The sequence below is a fragment of the Podarcis erhardii genome, assembly GCF_964252035.2.
Source record: "Podarcis erhardii genome assembly, chromosome: 11".
Taxonomy (NCBI): domain Eukaryota; kingdom Metazoa; phylum Chordata; class Lepidosauria; order Squamata; family Lacertidae; genus Podarcis; species Podarcis erhardii.
Window position 1 is genome coordinate 42,469,360 of NC_138501.1, and position 23,545 is coordinate 42,492,904.

General features: G+C 42.9%; 1 protein-coding gene across 2 annotated transcripts in view; it reads left to right on the forward strand.

Moving 5' to 3' along the window:
• CCBE1 (collagen and calcium binding EGF domains 1) overlaps positions 1-23,279 on the forward strand; it is a gene marked incomplete at its 5' end in the record, with an annotated part of 143,063 nt that extends 119,784 nt beyond the window's left edge. For both annotated transcript variants that reach the window (XM_081881587.1, XM_081881588.1), the window contains 8 exons: positions 3,745-3,879; positions 5,810-5,947; positions 11,386-11,489; positions 16,110-16,230; positions 17,309-17,448; positions 17,537-17,572; positions 18,749-18,784; positions 19,869-23,279. In XM_081881587.1, coding sequence (XP_081737713.1) covers positions 3,745-3,879; positions 5,810-5,947; positions 11,386-11,489; positions 16,110-16,230; positions 17,309-17,448; positions 17,537-17,572; positions 18,749-18,784; positions 19,869-20,102 — 944 coding nt within the window. In that variant the 3' untranslated portion in view covers positions 20,103-23,279. The remainder of the gene's footprint in view (positions 1-3,744; positions 3,880-5,809; positions 5,948-11,385; positions 11,490-16,109; positions 16,231-17,308; positions 17,449-17,536; positions 17,573-18,748; positions 18,785-19,868) is intronic.
• Positions 23,280-23,545: the final 266 nt, after the last annotated feature.

A 23,545-nucleotide genomic window follows, 5' to 3' on the forward strand; every position in this document is an offset into this window, starting at 1 on the left:
CCAGTCACCATTATAACGCCATAATTTTAGACATTCACTAGACGTATCTGAGCTTGACGATGTCTCCTTTTGCTTCATAACAGTCTCCACATTATAGGCCTTCAAAGTCATGTGAATAAACCAACCCAAATTTACCATTTCAGTTTCTTACTTCAACCATCTCTTCTGAGGATAGATATCAAATCCAAACTACTCCTCCTCCTCCTCCTCCTCCTCCTCCTCCTCTTCCTCCTTCTTCTTACGTTGTTCAGTACCTTGCAGCTGCACTGCTTTGACGGAAAAGAACTTGGCTTTTTAAAACACCCTCCCTGTTTTCTATTATTTATTGTATATTACCCTGCCCATCCTCTTCAAGGATCTCACCTCCCTGTTTTATTCTCACAACATCCCTGGGAGAATTTAGTAACTAGCCCAAGATGGCTAAGCATGGATTTGCATCTGGGTTTTACCCTAATATTTTTGCACATCACAACAATTGGCTCTAGCAGACATAAGCCCCTCCAGCAGACATAATGTGCCACCCAAATGCCATCCTCTCTTCTTCTCTGGCTCTGTGCTTCACCTCTCCCCTGGGCCCACCCCTTGGAGGCCCTTAGAAGGCAGGGCTTTAAAACAATCAAGGATGTGGTTTTAAAAGGAACAGGAGTGTTAATTTTGCACCACCTTTTAAAATACTGCATAGATGAGCTCAGCCGGCAGTTTATCATTTATTAAAGTTTTACACTTACTGTGTGTTATTTGGAACAGTAGTGTTTTATGGGCTGTATGCTCTCTGCTTTGGCAATCAAGGACTGATCTTGTACCATTGTGAACATTATGTTGCCAAGACAGATGCATGTGCTCAACTCAACGCACTCTTTTGCCTCTTGCAGTCAACAAAAGGGATTCACCTTGGTTTTATCAGGTTGATTTATTATTGGCAGATGTGCTGCTTCAGCAGCTCAGAGTCCCGGAAATCTTGGCAGCCAGACACAGAGCTGATAATGCATTGGGGCAAAACCAAACTATGAATAAAAATTTTAGCAGGTGAGCAAACTCGACCGGTGACTCACCTATCTTGGCTCAATGCTGAGAAAACACTTGGAATCGTTTGTTCTGCAAAATGGAGCTCCAAATGGAATAGGAGCATTCTGACAACTGAGAGGCATTTTGACTCCATCGTGGCTGCACATTGTGTCCAGCTTCAATTCATGGTGCTGGTGTTAACCTTTAGAAACCTTAATGGCTTGGGACCTGTTTATCTCAAGGACCACCTTCTTCTGTATGCATGCTCTGATTGTCTCCAAACTCCTTCTTCCGATTCCGTAACACCACAAGGCACACTTGGTGGTGTCCAGGGACAGGGCCTTTTCTACAGTGGCACCTGCTGCATGCAACACTTTAGCAAACATGCAGCATCAGACCCCATCACTGCTTTTGACAGCTAGTGGAGACGTGGCTGTTCATTGCTTAAAGGGGCCTTAGGCTTAATATTTCCTTTTGTTCTAACATTCTGAAGTTTTAATTCTGATAGCTGTTTTGCCGTTGTTACTGTGGCCTTGGGTTTTATGCTAATATTTTGATTTACGATGTAAACTTCGAATTGTTCTGTATTTTATAACTGTTGCCTTTTTTTCTTTTAAAAAATCACCTTGAGTTTCTTCTGGAAAATAGGTGGGATAGAAGTTGTTGTGCTTAAACAATTTAGCAATGATAAGCCTGAGCTGCGATGGAGCTCCGTTGCATCATACACAGTCAGCACAATTGCAGTAAGCTTGGAACTGTAAGACTCAAAGTCGATTCTGAATGCATGAAGCAAAATAAACATTTGGTGCTGTAGTTCACAGAGTGATGGTTTACATGTTCTCTCCCACTTAAATGGAGATTAGTTCCATGCGAGAGAGAAATGTCACACTTGAAATGCCAGTCATGTGTGGATGCAGCTGCCAATGCCTGCAAGCTGGTGTATTACTTTTCCAGTCTAGCCCAATGAAAGGAGGATGCAAAGACCCTCTTCCCTTGGAGAAACACCCCCCCCATGGCTGAATATATACGGTGGAGGCCATAGAAAGCAGGACAGAAACCCCATATCTCCTCCTAGCTGCCCTGTAGTATCACACAAACCATAGCATGATTGTGCCCTATGATTCCTTGTCACCACTAGCAACAGCCAGTGAATTGGAGCTGAGGCAGGGAAACTTGCAGAACATTAACCATCTTCAGGTGGTCTTCCTGAATGCCTAAAGGGGCAAGTGGGAATGCACTCCACCTGGCTACCCCCTCACTGGTATCTGCACCACCCCCATATCAGTTCCACCCATGACCTTCATGTGGGTCTGAAGAGCAAATTTCCATGGCTTTGGAATCCTGCCCTCAGTCAGGAACCCTGCATGGTTAAGGGGTGGCCCATCAAGTCCAGCATCCTGTTCGTACAGTGGCCAACCGGAAGCAGGACCTGAATGCAACAGCTCATCTGTGACTGCCTCTGGCAATGGAACCCTGGAGAGCCACTGCCTCCTGAAATCTACTCTCAAAACCCCAAAGAGCTGTTGCCAGTCAATGTACAAAATATTGAGCCAGATGGACCATTAGTTTGGCAGGCTATAAAGTACCTTCCTTTGTTCCAACAGTGTGTCTCCCCTCTTTCAGCTGATCCTACCTATCTCCAGTTGCATCTTTGTTGTTGTTTAGTCATGTCCGACTCTTCGTGACCCCATGGACCAGAGCACGCCAGGCACTCCTGTCTTCCACTGCCTCCCACAGCTTGTTCATGTTGGTAGCTTCGAGAACACTGTCCAACCATCTCGTCCTCTGTCATTCCCTTCTCCTTGTGCCCTCAATCTTTCCCAACATCGGTCTTTTCCAGGGAGTCTTCTCTTCTCATGAGGTGGCCAAAGTATTGGAGCCTCAGCTTCAGGATCTGTCCTTCCAGTGAGCACTCAGGGCTGATTTCCTTAAGAATGGATGTTTGATCTTCTTGCAGTCCATGGGACTCTCAAAAGTCTCCTCCAGCACCATAATTCAAAAGCATCAATTCTTCGGCAATCAGCCTTCTTTATGGTCCAGCTCTCACTTCCATACATCACTACTGGGGAAACCATAGCTTTAACTATATGGACCTTTGTTGGCAAGGTGATGTCTCTGCTTTTTAAGATGCTGTCTAGGTTTGTCATTGCTTTTCTCCCAAGAAGCAGGTGTCTTTTAATTTCGTGGCTGCTGTCACCATCTGCAGTGATCATGGTCCCAAGAAAGTAAAATCTCTCACTGCCTCCATTTCTTCCCCTTCTATTTGCCAGGAGGTGATTGTCCTTGTATCCTGTAAACCACTAAATTTGGTTCTGGAAATAGCATTGTGGAGGTGTACAGTGCATTCACTAAACTGCGTGCAGCTTCTCCACAGCCCAACAGTTACAACCATCTACGGTTCTTAGCTTAGTATATTTCTTTTAACCAACTTCTATTCGCAGATAATTTTCTTGAGAGTTCCCCCCCCCCCAAAAAAAATATCCTTGAAGTTGATGGAAGAAAAACAACAACATTATGTAATTACATTCATCTTCTTTTTCTTCCAGGGGTATCTGTTTCTTTGCCTGTTGTTTTGTCACACATAGCAATCCAGTGTAAATAAAAATTTGAGGTCTATGTTTTCTTGATTAGTAACAGGAATATAACTACATTGGTAACTGAAGGACAAACACTAATTTCCCAAATTACTTTTGCAGTGTTGTACAGCTGCTAATAACAAGCACATTTCTCTCTCGTTAGATTATGATGTCTGCGCAGAAGCTCCTTGTGAACAACAGTGCACAGACAACTTTGGACGAGTCTTATGCACATGCTACCCTGGTTATCGCTATGACCGTGAAAGGCACAAGAACAGAGAGAAACCCTATTGCTTAGGTGGGTGGAAAAGATTGCACCTGAAATTAATGCAAGGTTACTTGCCATAAATTCAAAGATACGGATTTGTATGCGCTTCCAAAATTTGGTTAATTCAGATTATTATTGTTTTTTGATGCATTTTTCATTTGCATTACTGATACATTTCAAAATGTAAACAAAAATAATGTGAAAAGGAAATAACATCCGGAATAATAAAAAGTAACAATTTTGAAATAACAAAAACAACTACCAGAAAACGTTCCTTAACTGACTTCCCATCCTCTCCTTCCATGGTTCCTTTTATCCCTTCTTTTCCTCGCATTTTCTTGGTTCATGCTATCGCAACTCCTTATATAAACTCTAGTTATTTCTTACACTGCTGAGAATCTTACCATCCTGCTAGGTTGATTGTCTGCTTATCATACTTTTTCATATATTCAATAAAGAATATCCTGTCCTATATCTTTTATCATTTTGATTCCTTATTCTAGTAGTCATTCCTGCTAGCTCTTCATATGCTAACAGTTTAATACACCATTCTTCTTTTATTGATACCTTATCTGTTTCCATTTTTGCGCTAATAACACACATGCAGCAGTTGTCGCATATAGGAACAAAATTATCTTCTTTTGATAACTTCTGTTGTTATTAACCCCACAAAAATCTTCTGGATTTTTAGGAAAGGATTTTTACAACATTTTTAAAAGTTTGTTATAGATCATTTCCCAATAGTTCTAAATTATGCTGCACAACCACCACATGTGATGAAAAGTTCCCTCTGCTACCTTGCATTTTCAACAATTGCCCTTTGTTGATTTTGGCATTTTTGCTAATCTATTTTAACCCTGGATCCCAATAACTCCTTTTCAAAATATGAATTTTATTCCGCAAATCCATACTTTTTAAACTAACTTAAATGTTGCGTTCAAGTGATGGTAAAGATCTGTCACTTGATCTCTATACTCTTTAAATTTATATTCCTCCCTAGTGACAGTTAGCAAGTCTCTATATGTACTCCAATTTTTCTGTATATTATTATTTTTTCCTTGCAAGGGCTTCTGTTGGTGACAGCCACTTTGGTGTTTTCCTTTCTACTAAATTTTTGTATTTCCCCCATATCCTATACGGATTTTTCCTAATCAAGTAGTTTGAGAAACTCTCATATATCTTGCCTTCCCGTACAACAGGGATGCACGCCACCCAAATTTTAGGTCATGCCCTTCCAAGTCCAATAGATATCTGTTCTTTAGTAAAATCCATTCTTTCAACCAACATAAACATGATGCGTCAAAATATAATTCTACGTCAGGCTGGGCAAAACCACCTCTCTCTTTAGTGTCAATCACGATTTATGTTTTATCCTTGGTCTTCTCCCATGCTAAATAAACTTAGATAGATCTTTTTGCCATTCCTTAAAATTTCAGATGTCATTAACTATAGGTACAGTCTGAAATAAGTATAGCATCTTTGGGAGTATATTCATTTTTATGACTGAAATTTTACCCAGCAATGACAATTGCATTCTACTCCAAATTTGCAGATCTTTTTGGATTTCTTTCCAAACCTTTACGTAGTTAATTCAGATTAATTCAGAGGCTGCCTCCACCAACATGGCCAACAGTGAGGGATGATGGAAGTTCAGAGTCCAACATTGATCCGGAGGACCATATGTTCTCCATCCCTGATCTAGAGGGCCACAGGTTCTTAATAACCTGGCTGCCACTATCTCTCCAGCAACTTAGAGGTATTTCTCATCACCTGCTGTCTGAACCTTTGAACTGCAGATGATGGGGGTTGAGAGTTTGGAATCTGTTGCATGCAACATATAGTTCCACTGAGCAGTAGTCCCTCACTAATCAAGTGCATTTAATGCAACAGTTTTAGGAAAACTTTATTTCTTATTTCCCTCCCTTTTTTTTAACCCACTGCGGCATCCATCCCCTTTCAGATATCGATGAGTGTGCCACAAGCAGCGAGCCTCTCTGCCCCCACATCTGTGTCAATACCCTTGGCAGCTATCGGTGTGAATGTAATGAGGGGTACATACGTGAAGATGATGGGAAAACATGCACCAAAGGAGAGAAAGGTATTACAGTGCTGTTTCTTAAATTATTTTGGTCCAAAAGGATCCACTGTGCACTGATAAAATCAGTGAAAAGCTCCAAGTCTAAAGACCTTTGCTCAGAAGGAGGTGCTATTAAAACTGCATATTTTTGCCTCCAGATCAGTTGATTCAGAGCTCTTGCCATTATGTTCTGAGCTGGTTGTTCCAGCTCAGACTACACGGCCATCAGCCATTCCTGGTGAAGCTGAGTTCCCAGAAGGCATTGCTCTTCTGCATATGAAGCTGAAGTCATAGACAAGCTGAACCATTCTGCCTTGTGAAGTCAGCTGAAGCTATCTATTAGATTAGATTAGATTAGATTAGATTAGATTAGATTAGATTAGATTAGATAAATTTATTGTCATTGTCCGTATATACACAGTATACACAACAACGAAAATCAAACACCCAAGACCGGATTTCCATACACATTTGCACGTATCTCCAACACTCTCATCCTATTCAGACATAATCTATTAAAACATACATAATCCAGAATATAACACAACCTATTAGAAGCATAGCATAACCTAAAACCTATCTCATGCCCCTGGTGTGTCAGCTATTGTAACTGAAAACGTGGTGCTTTCTTGGCTGACTTCAGTTTCCCTTCCCCAGTAAGAAAACGAGACTAGCTAAACCTTGTTCTTGTCCAGCAAGTCACAAAAAAGCAGAGAATCAGTTCCTTACAGACATTTTGAGGGTAGAGGATTCCCATAACGTTTGAATGTCTAAGATCCCAAAAGTACTCTACTATAGCCTCCTTTTTATAATCCAGCTTTGCAAAACCGAGTGTCCAGGTGACAGAGTTTCTGCGCCTTTAATAGCTATGCAGAAGAAATATTTTAAGCAGGTATAATTCCAGTCCACCATACATGAGAACAGGATTTTCTCCCTCTGACTCTTAAGTCTACTTCCAGTAGCACCTTAAAGACCAACTGAGTTAGTTCTAGGTATGAGCTTTCGTGTGCATGCACACTTCTTCAGATACCTGAAGAGGTATCTGAAGAAGTGTGCATGCACACGAAAGCTCATACCTAGAACTAACTCAGTTGGTCTTTAAGGTGCTACTGGAAGGAATTTTTTTATTTTGTTTTGACCATGGCAGACCAACACGGCTACCTATCTTAAGTCTACTGTTTGAAACAATCGGCTTAGGAATGCCATCTTGTGGCAGATAGAAGTTCATGCGCCATTGCCAGCCTACAAAAAAACCATTTGCATTGCAATAACCTTTCCAAAATAGCTGGCTTAAATTGCAGCGGAATTTAGGTCTTAAAGGCAGATCGTCTGATAAATCCTTTCTTACAATGTTAATAATATACTGATTTTTTTTAATTAAAAACAACAACACAACACCAGTATCTCACCCAATCTCCAAAGATAACACACAGGATGGAGTAAATGAATTAGTGTGTGTTTATTTTACAGCGCCAGAGGGATGAAAGCTGTCTGCTGCCCTTAGCCGTCTGTGAATTTGAGCTGCAGGTTTGAATATGGGGAGGGGCACCAAAGAAATGGACCATCTTTGTGACATGAAGATCCTATTGCATAATGTAGAGAGGGCACGGCGTAGCCACATAATCAAATGAAAACTAATGGCAGATAATACAAGACAGATGATAACATAAGCCTTGTGGTGTGGGAGGAATGCATGCAGGCACTCAACATGGAAATAATAATAATAATAATTTATTATTTGTACCCCGCCCATCTGGCTGGGCTTCCCCAGCCACTCTGGGCGGCTTCCAACAAAGATTAAAAATACATTAAAATGTCACACATTAAAAACTTCCCTGAACAGGGCTGCCTTCAGATGTCTTCTAAATGTCAGGTAGTTGTTTATCTCTTTGACATCAGATGGGAGGGCGTTCCACAGGGTGGGCCCCACTACCGAGAAGGCCCTCTGCCGGTTCCCTGTAGCTTTGCTTCTCGCAGTGAGGGAACCCCCAGAAGGCCCTCGGCGCTGGACCTCAGTGTCCGGGCAGAATGATGCGATGGGAGTGGAGACGCTCCTTCAGGTATACTGGGCCGAGGCCGTTTAGGGCTTTAAAGGTCAGCACCAACACTTTGAATTGTGCTCGGAAACGTACAGGAAACAATGGGTAGAATTCAACTTTGTGCTCTTTGCATTGTTTCATCTGCTCAAGCGTTTCCATTTGCCAGTTGAATAGGTCTCCCCACTCCCCCCCCCCACGTGCTGTTTTGGGGGTTCTCCTGACCCCTCAGTGGCCCATTGTGGGGGTATGGGAAGCCCATGGGAGCACAAAATCATCACTGTGCAAATGGATGTCCTTGAGGACGGGTTCTGCTGATAGGGCTGGCTAGGTGAATCCCACCTGAGAACTTCAAGTAAATGTACTGCCCCATCAAACAGTACAGCGGTACCTCAGGTTACATACGCTTCAGGTTACATACGCTTCAGGTTACAGACTCTGCTAATCCAGAAATTAAGAACTTTCCAGGTTAAGAACTTTGCTTCAGGATGAGAACAGAAATTGTGCTCCAGCGGCGCAGCGGGAGGCCCCATTAGCTAAAGTGGTGCTTCAGGTTAAGAACCGTTTCAGGTTAAGAATGGACCTCCGGAACGAATTACGTACTTAACCCGAGGTACCACTGTATTATCTTAGGAACTGCTGCTGCTGCTGCTGCTGCTGCTGCTGCTGCTGCTGGGTCTCGTTTTCTTATTGTCTAACTTCAGACAAGAAAGGACCACGTTTTCAGTAATGATAGCACACACACACAAAGCGCTTAGGTAGCTTCAGCTGACTTCACAAAGGAAGAATATCTGTGACATCAGCTTCATACGCGGAAGAGAAATGCATTCTGGGAGTCCGGTTTCACTGTCACTGAGGTGGCAAATAATTCAGAAGCCTCTCAGTCCTTCACACTTCTTCTGTAGAGTTTGGTACAGAACTTTGAGAGCCTCGGCTTTCATTTTTATTAAAACAGAGTTTCCAGTACTCAACACTATGGAAGAAAACATAGGAGCATTGACTTATTTCAGCCCCTCTCTGTCTGGAAAAACAATTCAACTTTTGGGGGAACTGAGTTTGCATTTGCATTAAATCTGTTGTATGCTGAAGTTCAGTCCTTGTGCAGGAGATGGAAGAGCTTAGCAGGTGTGGAAAAAGATGTGGTCTTGTACGACTAGGCCCTCATTAGTTCCTGCCCATCTTTCCTACATGGCTGGGGGAGGGAGGTCAGGCTCCACTTTTCCTGTGACTGTGTGACCCTTACTGGGTTCAGTGGTTTCACAGAATCATTGAATTTCCGGTTGAAGGGTCATCTAGTCCAACTCCTTGCAATTCAGGAATCCTTCCCACAACCTCTGAGTACAAGAAGCGACTATTCATTGGACCATGTTCTTGCTGGCTACAGTGTCCTACTTGCTAAGAGCAGGAAGTAAGCCTCTCCCTCAAGCTTTTACAGGGATCAGGAAATGCCACTTGATTTGCTCTGTTGTTGCTGCATGTAGTCTCCCTTGGCAGATGAAGTGCCTCTCCCTTACTCTTAACTCCTTTGCCAAAGAGATGTGTTGTGGAAGATAAACTGATCCCTGTACCTGCAACCCGCCAGGTCACCCATTGCAAGCTTTAGCCTTTGCTGCCGGGAACCAAGTGAAAACAGCCCTAAACATTTTGCTACTGGCCAGGAAGCTACAACTGCTTTATGGCCTCTGCCCTCCTTTATCTGATTCTCACCTTTATGCAGACCGCATCCTTGGGTTATGACCTCAGCTGCTGCCAGTGTAAGTTGTGAGGCTTAACTGATGCCTTTGTAGGGTTCTGGTGAATGTCACAGGCTGCCGTGTCTTAAATTTCCAGCAGCTCCTGCATGTTATTACTTCTGCGCAAGCAGCACAGGGGGATTCAAGTTAGTTCTGGGCCTCAGACCCTGGCAAGGGATTTCAAGGTAGCCTCTATAAACAACACACAGTGGGTGTGGAACTTGCAGCTTGTTGGGGGGGGGGGCAAACTATTGAGAAAGCCTCATAGAATCAGGTGGGTGTGGGGAGGAGAACGTGTAGATCATCCCTGATGAATGCAGGACCTGCATAGAATCATAGAGTTGGAAGGGACCCTGCGGATCATGTAGTCCAACCCTCTGCAATGCAGGAATATGCAGCAGCCCCATACGGGGATCAAACCTGCAACCTTGGTGTTATCATCACCATGCTCTAACCAGCTGAGCTATCCAGGCTGAGCAGTTCAGGATGCAAATATGTAGCATCCCGGAAGTTCGACTTCCAAAACGTTCAGAAACCAAAGCGCGGCTTCCAATTGGCTGCAGGAAACTCCTGCAGCCAATCAGAAGCCCGCTTAGACATTCAGCTTCCAAAAGAATGTTCAAAAACCCGAACACTCACTTCCAGGTTTCGATCTAGCCTCAACCTGTTTGTTGCCGATAATTGTGTGTCGAGACCCCGAAACCAACCCCTTGTTGATGACACAAGCAGACAGATATTAGGTTAATGTTATTGGGCAAATTTAGGCCACAACTTTATTGGTTACAGAATATAAGCGGTATTGGCTTAGACATTGGAATTGACCCGACTATATCTGACTCCTGCCCATCACGCAGGGAGTCCTCCACTCTTGCCTCAATTTACTTCTAGCCTCAACCTGATTGGTGCCGATAATAAGAATTAATAAGTACATTCGGTGCTTTTCTGGGGGTACTCATGGGTACTCAGCACCAGCACCATTTTTTCCAGAAGAAAAGCACTGAGTATATTGTGCCTTTCCTAAAGATTTAAAGCTCTGTAAAGAGCGTCTTATTCTGATACTTCTTGCGATCTCTTGTTATTCTCTGCGTTTCAGTGGCTCCAGCAATGTACCAGTAGATATTTCAGAGTTACTTTTTATTGCGATTGTGGCTCTGACCCTTTCTGCCATGAAGTGTTCCATTGCGCAGCAAACATAATCAGTGGTGATAAAGGCCGGCTTTGTGCAAATTGCAAGCAAAAGGTCTCACTGCATGAGATATTGGCACAATTTACAGCATACAAAAATTGGCCCTTGAAGGGGGATTATAAATCACTGTGGGTCCTGTACAGTAAAGACTCAGATAAAAGTAGAGAGGTAAACACTCTTCCCCCCCCCCCCCGCCCCAGATATAAAAAGAGTTTTACAAAAGGGCATTAAGACCTGCTAACTGGAAACAGCTGCTGCTAAGACTGTTTGCAGCGAGCTTAGGCTGGATCTGTGCAGCCTTTCATGGTGATTCACAACTGGGAAAGGTTGTTAATACCAAGGGCACCTCTTCCTCTCACGGAATAGCCAGGAAGGAAAACTTCAAAGGCTCATCACCCCAGCACAGCTTTCTTTGGCATTTCTCTCCCCTGCTTTGTTTTCTTCCCTCTTGGGGGAAAAATGCATTGGAATATTTGCTCTCTCTCTCTTTTTCCCTTTTTGCAGGGTTTTCTGAGAAGGCTGACAACGTGGTGAAACCAGGGGCCTGCTGTGCCTCTTGCAAAGAGTTCTATCAAATCAAGCAGACAGTGTTGCAACTGAAACAAAAGGTACAAGAGTCAGTGGCGGAGGCGTGGGGTGCGGGGTCCAGCCCGGGTGTCATCACTGAGGGGCAGTGACAAAATGACAAAAATATGAGTTTGTAAATTTTATATATATATAAAAAAATGGGCTCACAAAACTTTTTAGTTTAGTCAACAAATGTGACAAAACGCAGCTGGCACTGGGCGCCACACCATGGGGGCTGGCACTTACCACAGCGTGCCTGAGCCAACGCGTCTCTCCTGGGAGTGACATGGTGGCTAGGGTGCCTGCAGGCTCCACACTGCCTAAAACAGCAGCGTGGGACTTGTATCTGCCCTCCGCTTCTCCCTCAGCTGCCCTACAGCTGAGGGGGAGGCGGCGGATAGAATCCATACAGCGCGCCCCGCCCCCATGGCCGGCTCACCCTGCCCCTGGCTGCAGGACCAGGCACCTGAGCGACAAGCTACGCCGCTGACATGAGTTGAGAAGAAAGACATAATGGGCTTGGCCAGAATGGAGTTTCTAAATAAGATATTTCATAGGTTTGCTGCAGAACAATAAACCCAGATATAGAAATTCAGCAAGTGAATTTGTCTTCTAGGAAAACGGTGCAATCTTGTTCCTTGGAGGCTTAAAAAAACACAGTCACTTGGGGATGTTTTCCTAAAAGATAGTTCAGAAGAATAATCTTAATTTAGGGCAATGAGTAGTCCTAGAACCAGATTTTCGGTCCCTTCCAGTTGAGTGGCCAGTTTTACAAGAGTCAGTTTAATCACATTTTGTATTTACCATATTTTGGGGGTACATTAATAGAATCCCACATAATGAAGTTGAACTGTAAATATTTTTCACACAGTATTTTCTGATACAGGAGAGGTTAAATCCCCAAAGGAAAGAGCATGGATGCTATGTTTTCTATATGACAATCAGTTCTAGATTATTTTATGGGCAATTATTCATTTCAAAGCTATATAATGTGACAGATTGCCGGGGGGTCGGTATCTATTTTTCTCCCAACGCATGGTAATTATCTTTTTTATAAAATAAAATTAAAATCTGAGACACATGTGAAACTGAGACACATGTGAAAACTTGAGTTTTGTGAAGGTTGTCATGTGTGTTTTGCATGGGATTGTTTGGAAAAATATATTAGGTGTGGTGGATCTTGCTATTCAGCTAGAGGACATAAGAGAAAGAGTCCTTTTCCAGGGTTTTGTTATTTTGTTTTAATATAAGACTAATATAAGCCAATTTTATTCTGTAAAACCTTCAAAAGAAGAATCCGCAAGGGAACTGTATTGTGTTTTATCTCATGCAAGAAAAACTCACCCTGGCCAATATCATCAGGAATCTGATAGCATGATGTGAGGCTAAGCTTGAAGTGTGAATCTTCCAACTCTAGGCTTGGAATCTTGGAGGGTGGGGCAAAAGGCAGCTGAAATTTGGAATGATTTCAAGCGGGGTGGGATTCCTAATATGTTTTGGGGGCTTTTCAGGTGGCAGTAGATGTTCTGGGGTGTTCTAGGTGTTCCAGAAGCCACCATTTCCCTACCCTCAAGAAGATGCACCAGAATGACACTACAGTGCTGGGTTTAGAGCAGTATGGGGAGATAAGAAAGAGTTTGCAGTGAATGGTGTGTGCAGAGTGCAAATGGGGCTGCAAAATATGAGTGAAGTATTGGAGCTCAGCTGCTGCCTGATGGACATGACAGTTCTGGAGTTCTCAGAAGCTTACTGTATATGTATGCATTTATTTGCTAAATTTATATCCCACCTTTCCTCCCAAAGGAGCCCAGAATAGCTCCTTTTTAGCAGTTCGTTGGATAGAATATCAGCAGTGGTAAGCAAATTTCCCTGGAACACAGCTTGCTTATAATCACCGATCTCTCCCTTCAGTGTGGAGTGCTTGGTCCTGTTCTCAGCTCACCTTATATCAGAAGAAATTCCGAAACACCTGGAGAATAGCCACTGTGAAGCGAGCCCTAAATCAGGCATAGGCAAACTCGGCCCTCCAGATGTTCAGGGACTACAACTTCCATCATCCCTAGCTAACAGGACCAGTGGTCAGGGATGATGGGAATTGTAGTCCCAAAACATCTGGAGGGCCGAGTTTGCCTATTCTTGCCCTAAATGGTGCCCCAGGATTCTCTGCAGCACTCAGGGATTCTATGCAGATATAATGGAAATAATTCCTCAGAGATACATTTAAAAACAAAACAAAAAAAAACCTTCTTCCCCATCATCCCCCTCGACAGAGTTGCAAAACTAGTCGGAGAGAGGGAGAGCCCTTTGCCAAAAGAAATAAATAGCAGGCAATCCAGGCATGCAAGCATTCCCATGTGTGGAATAGCTCTCATTGCACATGTTGCTTGCGCAGATACATGTAAGTATGCATTTAATTAGAAATAAGTGTTAGCCTGGACCCAGGCGATCCATCGCCAAGCCAACTGAGCCATGGTTTCCGCACGGAACTTCTTCAAAAGTACATGTAATGCAGGCCATGGTGGGGGTTAGATCTCATTTCTGTGACTATTGTCCCTTTTGAAAATATTGTAGGGAGGTATTCTGTTTCCTTGTGAAGAAAGATTCATGCATGAAGAGAGACTTGGGAGTGAGATCATTTTCAAGAGTGATTCCAAGCCTGAATCAAGAAAGTGGAATGGAATAGAAATTAGATCAGTGCATGCTCGTGTCTGGCTAAGATAATAATATTCATCATCAAAGCACAGGGCAGATGCTTCTGACCCTGATATAGTGAAGAGAGAGTAGACAGGAGCTCCTCTCGCTTTGTTGGCCGAGGGACCCCTGACCATTAGGTCCAGTCGTGACCGACTCTGGGGTTGCGGCGCTCCTCTCGCTTTATTGGCCGAGGGAGCCGGCGTACAGCTTCTGGGTCATGTGGCCAGCATGACTAAGCCGCTTCTGGCGAACCAGAGCAGCGCACGGAAACGCCGTTTACCTTCCCGCCGGAGCGGTACCTATTTATCTACTTGCACTTTGATGTGCTTCCGAACTGCTAGGTTGGCAGGAGCAGGGACCGAGCAACGGGAGCTCACCCCGTCACGGGGATTCGAACCGCCGACCTTCTGATTGGCAAGTCCTAGGCTCTGTGGTTTAACCCACAGCGCCACCTGCATCCCTTGAGGATAATGGAGGCTGGAATAAAAAGGATTCTGGGTGTCTGCAGGTTTCAGGCCCTTGGTTTAAGCAATCTGCTGTAACAAGGTTGAATAAGAGCTCTGCTGAAGACTTTGGGGATGGGGGTTACAAGTCAGAGCAGACAGTAATTACTACTACTACTACTACTACTACTACTACTACTCAGCCGGAATATGAATCTAGGAATCTGTCCCTGTGAAAAACTAAGGGGTGAATTTTCACTTTAGTTTTTTTTATGCTTGCCTATGTTTAATCAAAATACATTCTCTCTTTATCCAGAGTGCTCATATGTAGGATAACATACGTCTCTTTAAGAACTCTGAAGCAGCAGCCAGATATTTTTTTAAAAAATAAACTTACATGTACTGTACACACACCATACACCATTCATATTTGGTGAGAAGGGTATATATATATTGTGTTGCAGCGTATGTACCCAGGTACAAAAGGTAAAGCTATTAATTCCAGACTGTTGTCTAAACAAAATTTAAATACTCCTTCCAGTAGCACCTTTAGAGACCAACTAAGTTTGTTATTGGTATGAGCTTACACATGAAGTATTTGTTTCGACTATGGCAGACCAACACGGCTACCTACCTGTAAGTAGACTATTGTCTACTTCTTCATGTTTGGGTATTTTTTGCTTCCTTGAAGCTGTCCATTCACAGTAACTCTGTGAAGTAGATAAGGTGGTGGAGAGAGAATAGGGGACAGCGCAAATCAAGCCCCTGATCCGCCATGTCCAGAACTCTGCTGGGCTCCACTGACCTCTGCCATGAATCTAGTTACAAGTAGGTAGCCATGTTGGTCTGCCATAGTCAAAAGAAAAAAATATATTAAAAAATATATTAAAAAATCCTTCCAGTAGCACCTTAGAGACCAACTTAGTTAGTTATTGGTATGAGCTTTCGTGTGTATGCACACTTCTTCAGATACACATGCCATGAAGGAAGCTCAACCACCAACAGAGAAGCTCTGTCAGAGAGAAGTGCCCCAATACACCTTCCCAAGCAGCAGGAAGGAGCTGACACCAGTATCTGCCCACAAAAAGTTCTTAAGAAGAATGGTTTGGAGCAGAGAGGCTCCTGTGCCTACCATGCTGCTATCACATGATGCCAGTAGACCTGATCTGGGCCTCTTTTCTGTTCCAGCCTAGGAGCTGGCTCAGAAAAGGGGCATTTTTCCTGACCCAACCTTCCTCTAGGTGCAAGTTCCAAGTCTGTGGATGCAGCGCCAGCTACAACACTTCATCCAACCCCTGGTGGCCAGGGGTTAGGATTGTGCCTTGAGTGACCCATCAAACAGCAGTGAGCTTCTGAGTCCAAGTGCAGCACCATGGCTCTTTCAGATTGATGGACTAAGTAGCTGGGTCATGAACTGAGGATTTCATTTTGTGCTGTCTTCCAAGTCATACGCAACAAAAACTCAACTAGATGTCACTGAATATGCTGCGTAGCTAATGGTTTGTGGTGTTTTCCTTCTTGCAGGTTGCTTTGTTGCCAAATAATGCTGCTGACCTTAGCAAACCAATCACAGGGGAAAAAGTACTTGCATCCAATACATTAATACCAGGTCCTCCTGGACAGCCAGGTGATCAGGGTCCTCCAGGTAAAGCAATAAAGTAGTTAAACTAATTTTTATGTTTATCATATTTGTATACTACCATTTGTACAAGGAGCTTAGAGTAGGAACAACCATGCATCAACACACACACACATATATGTGGTATATACGTATACACACGCACACACACATACACATACACATAGTTAGAGCCTCAAAGCATGCCTTGTTCCATCTGGTTTATCCCATCCCAGGAGCTGTCCAAGGTGCTGCAAGCTTGATTCTTCCACACCTCCTCTCCTAACTGAAAATATTCCATTCCCAAGCTATATATTTGTTTAGTGATTAGTGAATCTCTGGACTGGGAATTGAGAAAGGTTTCTCAACTTTCCTTGCCAAGCTCAACCTGTCAGATCTCACTCTTTGTGCTCTTTATATGCAGGAGAGCTACAGTATTTATTCCATTTATTGCATTTCTATCCCACCTTCCTTGCAAGCTGGGAATCAAGGCAGCTTGCGACATTTTAAAAACATCCTTGTGAAATACAAAGTAATAAAAACACATTCAGAACCAGCATTAAAGTACTACTATTAATACCGTGCAATAAAGTGCAATATCATTAGAGTCAGCGTGGTAGAGTGGTTAGAGTGTCAGACTGGGACCTGGGAGGCTAGGGTTCATATCTGCACTCAGCCATGAAGCTTGGTGCGTGAACTTGGGCCAGTCACTCTCTCCCAGTCTAGACTATCTCACAGGCTTGTTGTGGGTATTAAATGGGGGAGCAGGGAGAAACATATAAGCCTCCTTGAGCTCCTTGGAGAAAATGCAATCTATCTGTCTGTCTATCTATCAATCAATCAATCAATCAATCAATCAGTAATGTGGTTGTTTTGTTTTGTTTATGTAATTGCATCATAATCTTTGAGCTGAATAGATCTTATTTTGTCCAAGATACAAGGCAGATGGTGCAATCCTCTGGGCTCCTGGTTAGTCTCCCAGCAATTGAGATACAGGCTAAAGCAGGGGTGCTGCTTCTCCCCATTGTTGTCCTAACTCAGCCCCCATTCACCAGCCACATATATGAACCCACTGAGAGCTTTAACCATCTCCCTTTTATTGCAGGTGCCACAGGTCCGCAAGGGAGCCCTGGATTTCCTGGATCTCCTGGCCCTCCAGGTCTGCCAGGCCCTAGAGGAGCAATGGGGCCTATGGGACCCTCTCCAGACCTGTCCCATATTAAACAGGGCAGAAGGGGCCCCGTGGTCAGTATTGCACCTCCGTTCCATAAATGCACGCAGAGTATTGGTTGAGCTATTGCATGTTCATAAGGACTGTGGTTTTGTTTTTCAGGGTCCTCCGGGAGCACCAGGAAGAGATGGAGCAAAGGTGAGCAAGCAATTCTTTCCCCTCTAGCATGTGTCTTATGAAATGTTGCTCCCAGTTCCCAACTAACTGGAAGGCAGCAGTAAAGCTGGCCTATCCCAAGAAACAACAAGCAGAGCCCCCTTGTGGCTGAGTAGTGTGAGAGTGCCTTGCAAGGGAGCTTCTGTATGAATCGGGCGTACAACATGGCCTGCCTGCTAATATAGATTGTTTTCCTGTTGTTCCTTCCTAACCAGTTTGATGGTCATGTACAGGCTGAATCTCCACCTGATACCCCTGATATCTCCCAAGCTCAGGACAGCTGCAGACCCAAATCCTGATACAGTAATGGAGCCACAAATCCATCCTATTGAGCATTGCAGTTTATCTTTTATCACAGATTAGTGCCATATCTCCTTAGATGTGTCTTGAAATTGAAGGTTCCATGCTATCATGATATTGTCCATCTGTTATATTAACTGGAAACATTTTTAGCCTGCATCTAGGGTGTAAATGAATCTATTGTTCATTTACTTTATGGTAAATTTGATGGGAACTATTCCCAATACAGATAGATTTGGCTTTTGGAGAGAAGTTGTTTTAGAGTTTTTCCCTGCTCTGGAATAATCATCAAAGCTTGGTTCAATTTGCTGATTTCAATACTTACAACAGATAAAAAGATTGTCATTGGAAATATGATACTTAACTTTGATATGTAACAAATGGTAAATGAAATCAAGGCTTCACACTTAGTAGTGTGAGAGCCCTACTGAACTCAGTCAGAAATACACCTAGTGTAAGTCCCATTTAACTCAGTAGGATGTTCAAACACTTAACCTTTGCTTCAGGTGTAACTTTTCAGATCACTTAATGCATGGTTTGAACGATTATTTAGACATTTGTTTATTGAATTTGTTTTCTGGCCTTCAACTCAAAGGTTTCCAGGTTGTTAGATAGCAATACAGTATATTAAAAATATACAAATCCATAGTAGGGGTGGGTGGGGAAAACACCAATTTAAAATAAGTATCATAAATGAAATATCAAAATATGAAAGAAACTACATTACAATCAAGCAGCAACCCACTTCTCAACCAGTTTCATATGCCTGAGAAAACGAATGCGGGTTGCTTTCGAAGGATGGAATAAGTGTCCAAATTATGGTTCCATTTTAATCAATGAAAATGATGTTTGTTACAGGGTGACAGAGGAGCACCAGGAGAAAAAGGAGCACCGGTAAGTATCCTATCCAATTGCAATGCAATGTTGTTTATTTATCCAATTCCAAATGTTTATTTACTTACTACCGGTTGGACTAGACGACCCTCTAACTCTACAATTCTATGCTACAACATAAAGAGGGGGTATCCAACTAAACAGTTGCACTAGCATAAACCCGTTGAGCTACACAACATAACTTCCCCTCCCTCTCCTCTCTCTGTGTAGCCCCCCATGTGCTTCTAAATCTGTTGCAGGATTGCTCCCAACCCCCCTCCCCCCCCAGATCAAATTTAGGAGGTGCACGGGGAGAGGAAAGGCAAAGTTCCATCACACAGCCCAAAGTGCTTGTGCTAGCATAACTGTTTAGCTGGATACCACCCATAATAGCATGAAATGAAGGGCTGCTTCATATATTTCTTTTTCCTACATCACTGTTAAATATACTAATATTAACAGCTACAGTGACCAAAATCTGCACCTCAAGATTGCCCCATCCAGACAAATGCACTGGGCATGGGAACGCTGAAAAACTGACCCCTCCCTTCCAGGGCTGCTGATAATTGTATGGGTGGAATTGTCTCTCCCATATCTGTATCCCTTTGCCCCTCCAACTGCAATCAGTTGGAACAGTCTTCATTTATGCTTTGGAATTGCTCTGAAGCATACACGGGGCTCCAGACTGAGGACATTGTTTAATGGTTAGCAGTATGAAGGTGTGAGCATCTGTCTGTTTTTCAGTCCCAATAAGTGCCTTCTGTGCTCTTCCCTTTAAACAATTGTTGACGTTTCTTTTAATGAAATAAGTGGTGAAGACATGAACGTCTCGTATCAGACACTCTCAGTTCCTATACAAAGCCAACTCTGTGCCCACAATAGTGAGGGTAACAGAATCTTACACACTAAAGCATTTCTCATTTCTTATTTGAAATTTGCATTCGGAAAAGATTCAAGTACAGATTGCTTTTCCAAACTTCAATTTTCATTAGTTTCCTTTCCTCTGTTTTGATAATCTATCCGAAACTGGTGCTGTGACGTACTGTAAGTCATTAGGAGCACGAGGGACTAGTAACTTAATTGTCACACCTCTTAATATTTCTAGGGGCCACCGGGTTCTTTTGACTTCCTGTTGCTAATGATGGCCGACATCAGAAATGACATCGCTGAGCTGCAAGAGCGGGTGTTTGGCCACAGGACTCATTCATCGACTGAAGAGTTTCCATTACCTCAGGAATTTACAAACTATCAGGACATAGTGGATCTGGGATCCGGAGAAGATTACAAACAAAGGACTGCGTCGAAAGACTCCCGAACATACGGAGAAGGCAATCATTAAAACGAGCTTGTGACCTGGAAAGAGTAAAACTTTGCAGGGCAGTGGTCCACAAGTCATTTAAGCCAGCGTACTTGCACATATTCCAGTTTAGCCCCATGGAAATGGGCCCATGTACACGATTCACTGAAGTTACTGTCTTCCCTTACTTTAGCACTGCAGGCAGGACCAAATTAAGAGCCAGCTAGGTGATCAGCACTCAGTGAGAATTATCCATTGTTGGAATGTGCAGGTGGAGAACTGTATATCTGCATACAAAAAACCAAGACCTGATTGTAGGTAGAAGACATATGTGTTAGAAAGGAACAGTCCTTTCTACACGTTTCCTTAACATGCTATCTTTGGTCTGCATGCAGTTGTTGGTTTCTAAGATAAGGAGCGTTCAAATGTTTGAACATCTGGTTGCTGCCTGAAGTGCTACAGCTCAGCAGTTTATGATGGCTATATATTACCTTCCATATCAGAGGAAGTGTGCTTCAGAATAGCTATTGTTGCAGAACACAAGTGGAACAGCGCCATAACATTCATGCCCGGCTTGTGAGCATCCCAGACGCATCTGGTCAGCCACTATTTGGAATGGAATGCTGTCCTAAATAGACCTTTGCTCTGACCCAGCTGCTCTCTTAGATTGTTAACAACAGATGCATCCCACGAGTCTGCTTATAGTGTAACTCGACTCTCGAGAGCAAGGGGCATCAGGAATTTGGCTGTCACCCAGGATTCCCATATCATACTCTGCTCACATCTAGAGGAAGGATTGTGCAAATATAGCTATGAACATCCACCTGCACTTCCTTCCTCCTGTTCCTTTTTTCTTTTACAGGCTGGACAGGATACTGGTTGACCATGATTATATATCTTCAATTTTTCTACATCTCAGAACACATTTCATTCTCCTTTGTCTTCCAGTAGGGGAGCAGCTGCTGTATCTGTGACTTTAAATTGTAGGCAGTTTTAAAGGAGCTCAGTTGAAGGAGCAAGTTGGGTGTACTCCACCTGTTGAGACACTCCCAAATAATTATGCCGTGCTGTTGGCCTCCATTTCCTTGCCACCCAACTCCCTAATGCTGCATAAGGATGCTGGTGGGAGTTGAAGGTGAGGACATGTACAATGTGGAGTTGTAAATAATTGTTTGCCTTCTCACCTTCACCATGACACTCCCTTCCTCTCGTTGCACCAAGGATACAGGGTGTGCAAGGCAAGGAATGGGACTTTCTGCATTCACGCAATGAATGGCCTAACATTAGCATAAAGGAGGAAATTTTACATCTGCAATGAGTGCTCAAAAATAGGCAAGGGTCTTCAAGTGCACCAGGGTAATTTTCTGCAGCCGAGTGACCTGTAAGCTACCTTAGGTACTAGTTCTGCAGCTTAAATGATTTGTGGACTGCACTGTTAAAAACAGTTGTACAATATTTTAAAAATGCACTGATAATGTATAAAGTTTTATATGTTTTATTGTCCAAAGTTTCTCAGTTCCCTTTTTTACAGAGACGTTTACTGGTAGTAACACAATCCAGCTGTATTATTTGTTAGCCCAAGAACTAGCCCCAGAACTGTCTAAACATGGACTCGATAATAGATTCTACTTTGGAACAAAAAGTAAAAAATAAAAATCCTAACGCATTGGTAATTCCAAGTGCAGTGGAATAATTTGCAGTCAGAGGTAGCTAGAAATGCGTGACGTTTCCTTTTTCTTAGCAAAACAGTGAAGTTTGGAAAAGTGGCCAAGTGTCAGTGTTATTAGCCAGTTCATAAATTGTACTTTCCAGCCACGAGGCAATGACCTTGAATGATCCCCATTTTAGGTGCAATATAAAATTGCCTGTAATCAGACTTCTAATCCATGTATCTTTGGTAAAATACAAACAGTCATGTAGTCAGTTCTCGTTCCATATTCCCCTGGCTGCAACTTGTACGCAATGCCAATTTAGTGCTGGCAGGGGAAGAGATTATGGCTGGTCCATGGTCGAAAAAGAATATACTGAATATATCCCCTACTTAATAAGTCCTGATTTGAGGGCTGCAATGCTCAAGGGCTTTCGCATCACTAGTGGTACTTCAGAAAATCTCATGAATCTAGTGCAGTTCGCTTGATGGCTTTTTTTCTTAAAAGCATGTGCAATGGGCCAATTGGATTGGCTCCTTGGGTTTTTAGTAAGGGGTGGCGGACAATTAAGGCATGAAAGCAGAATAGCAAGAAGAGGCAGTGTGGGCATGATCCAGCAGACCTTAAGTCCCATTGCTTTCAGTGGGAGTGAGCCAAGTGCAGGCTTTGACTGACTCATGCCCATTCTTATTTTACGAAAAGAAAAGTATAATCAAACCATTCACAACGTTTAGTGTAATGAGAATATTCTGTGTTGTCAAAAGATGGTTTAGCTTTGCTTTTTGCTTTTTAAAGGCTTAATGTGTCTACAGAAAAAAATACTAGTTCCCTAGAACATGTTTTTAATTGGCCACAATTCCAAAGATTCTATGTATTGCTGATTAAGCATCATTATTAGAAGTAGATCCATTGATTTCAGTAGAAAGGCGGCTTGATCCTGTGCATGTTTACATAGCAGCAAGAACCACTGAGTTCAAGGGGACTTGCTCTTAGCTAAAAGTGCATAGGATCTGCACATATGACAGCTTAGCCCCTTGGTGTGTATGCTTCTGCAGTAGGTAGCAGTAACCAAAAATTAGCCGAGATGCAGACATTGAAAAGTTTTTGCTAAAGATTTCCCAACTGGCATGAACAAACACACAGAAGAAAGGAAGAAATAATATTCTATAACCTTTGAGTAATCCCTCAAGATCTTAACGCAATCCCTGTCCGAGACTGTCTGTAACTGTGCAGACAGTTCACTAGGAATTTTCCCCATGCATGCCTCACAGTAATGAGTGGATCTGGGGCAAACTCATTCTCAGTAGATTTGTGGCCAATCTCTCTTTGAGATCATATTTCACAGTAAATGAGCGGAAGCAACTGGAGGTTAACAACGTGACCCATAATTTTATTACTTTCCTCCCTTTTTTTGTAATAATAAAAGAAACAGAGCTTTGTCCCTTTGTACACATTTAGAAAGCTATGCAACACACAATTATTTATGATGATTATATGAAGTACTAGAGAGTATAAAAAGTGACTGTGATTATGCAATGTATTTGCAATTAAAGAAGGATATTTTTTCTTATTTCGGTATTGAGTCCTTTGTATCTTTTCCAACTTATTTTTGAAATGGTGTCTATGAAGAGAGGCCAGCAGAGACAAACACTGCACATTGCTGGAGGGCAGTGAGTGTGACAGGCTGACATATATAAGCTATTTTTCTCAAGCAGGTGCTACAGCTTTTACTGGCTGACTATACAAAGTGGGGAAAGGGGATATCCTTCAACTGTGTGAATGAAATTCTCAGGCCATAATTATGTTAGGTGTAGTTTAGCTGTAAAGCAAATAGAA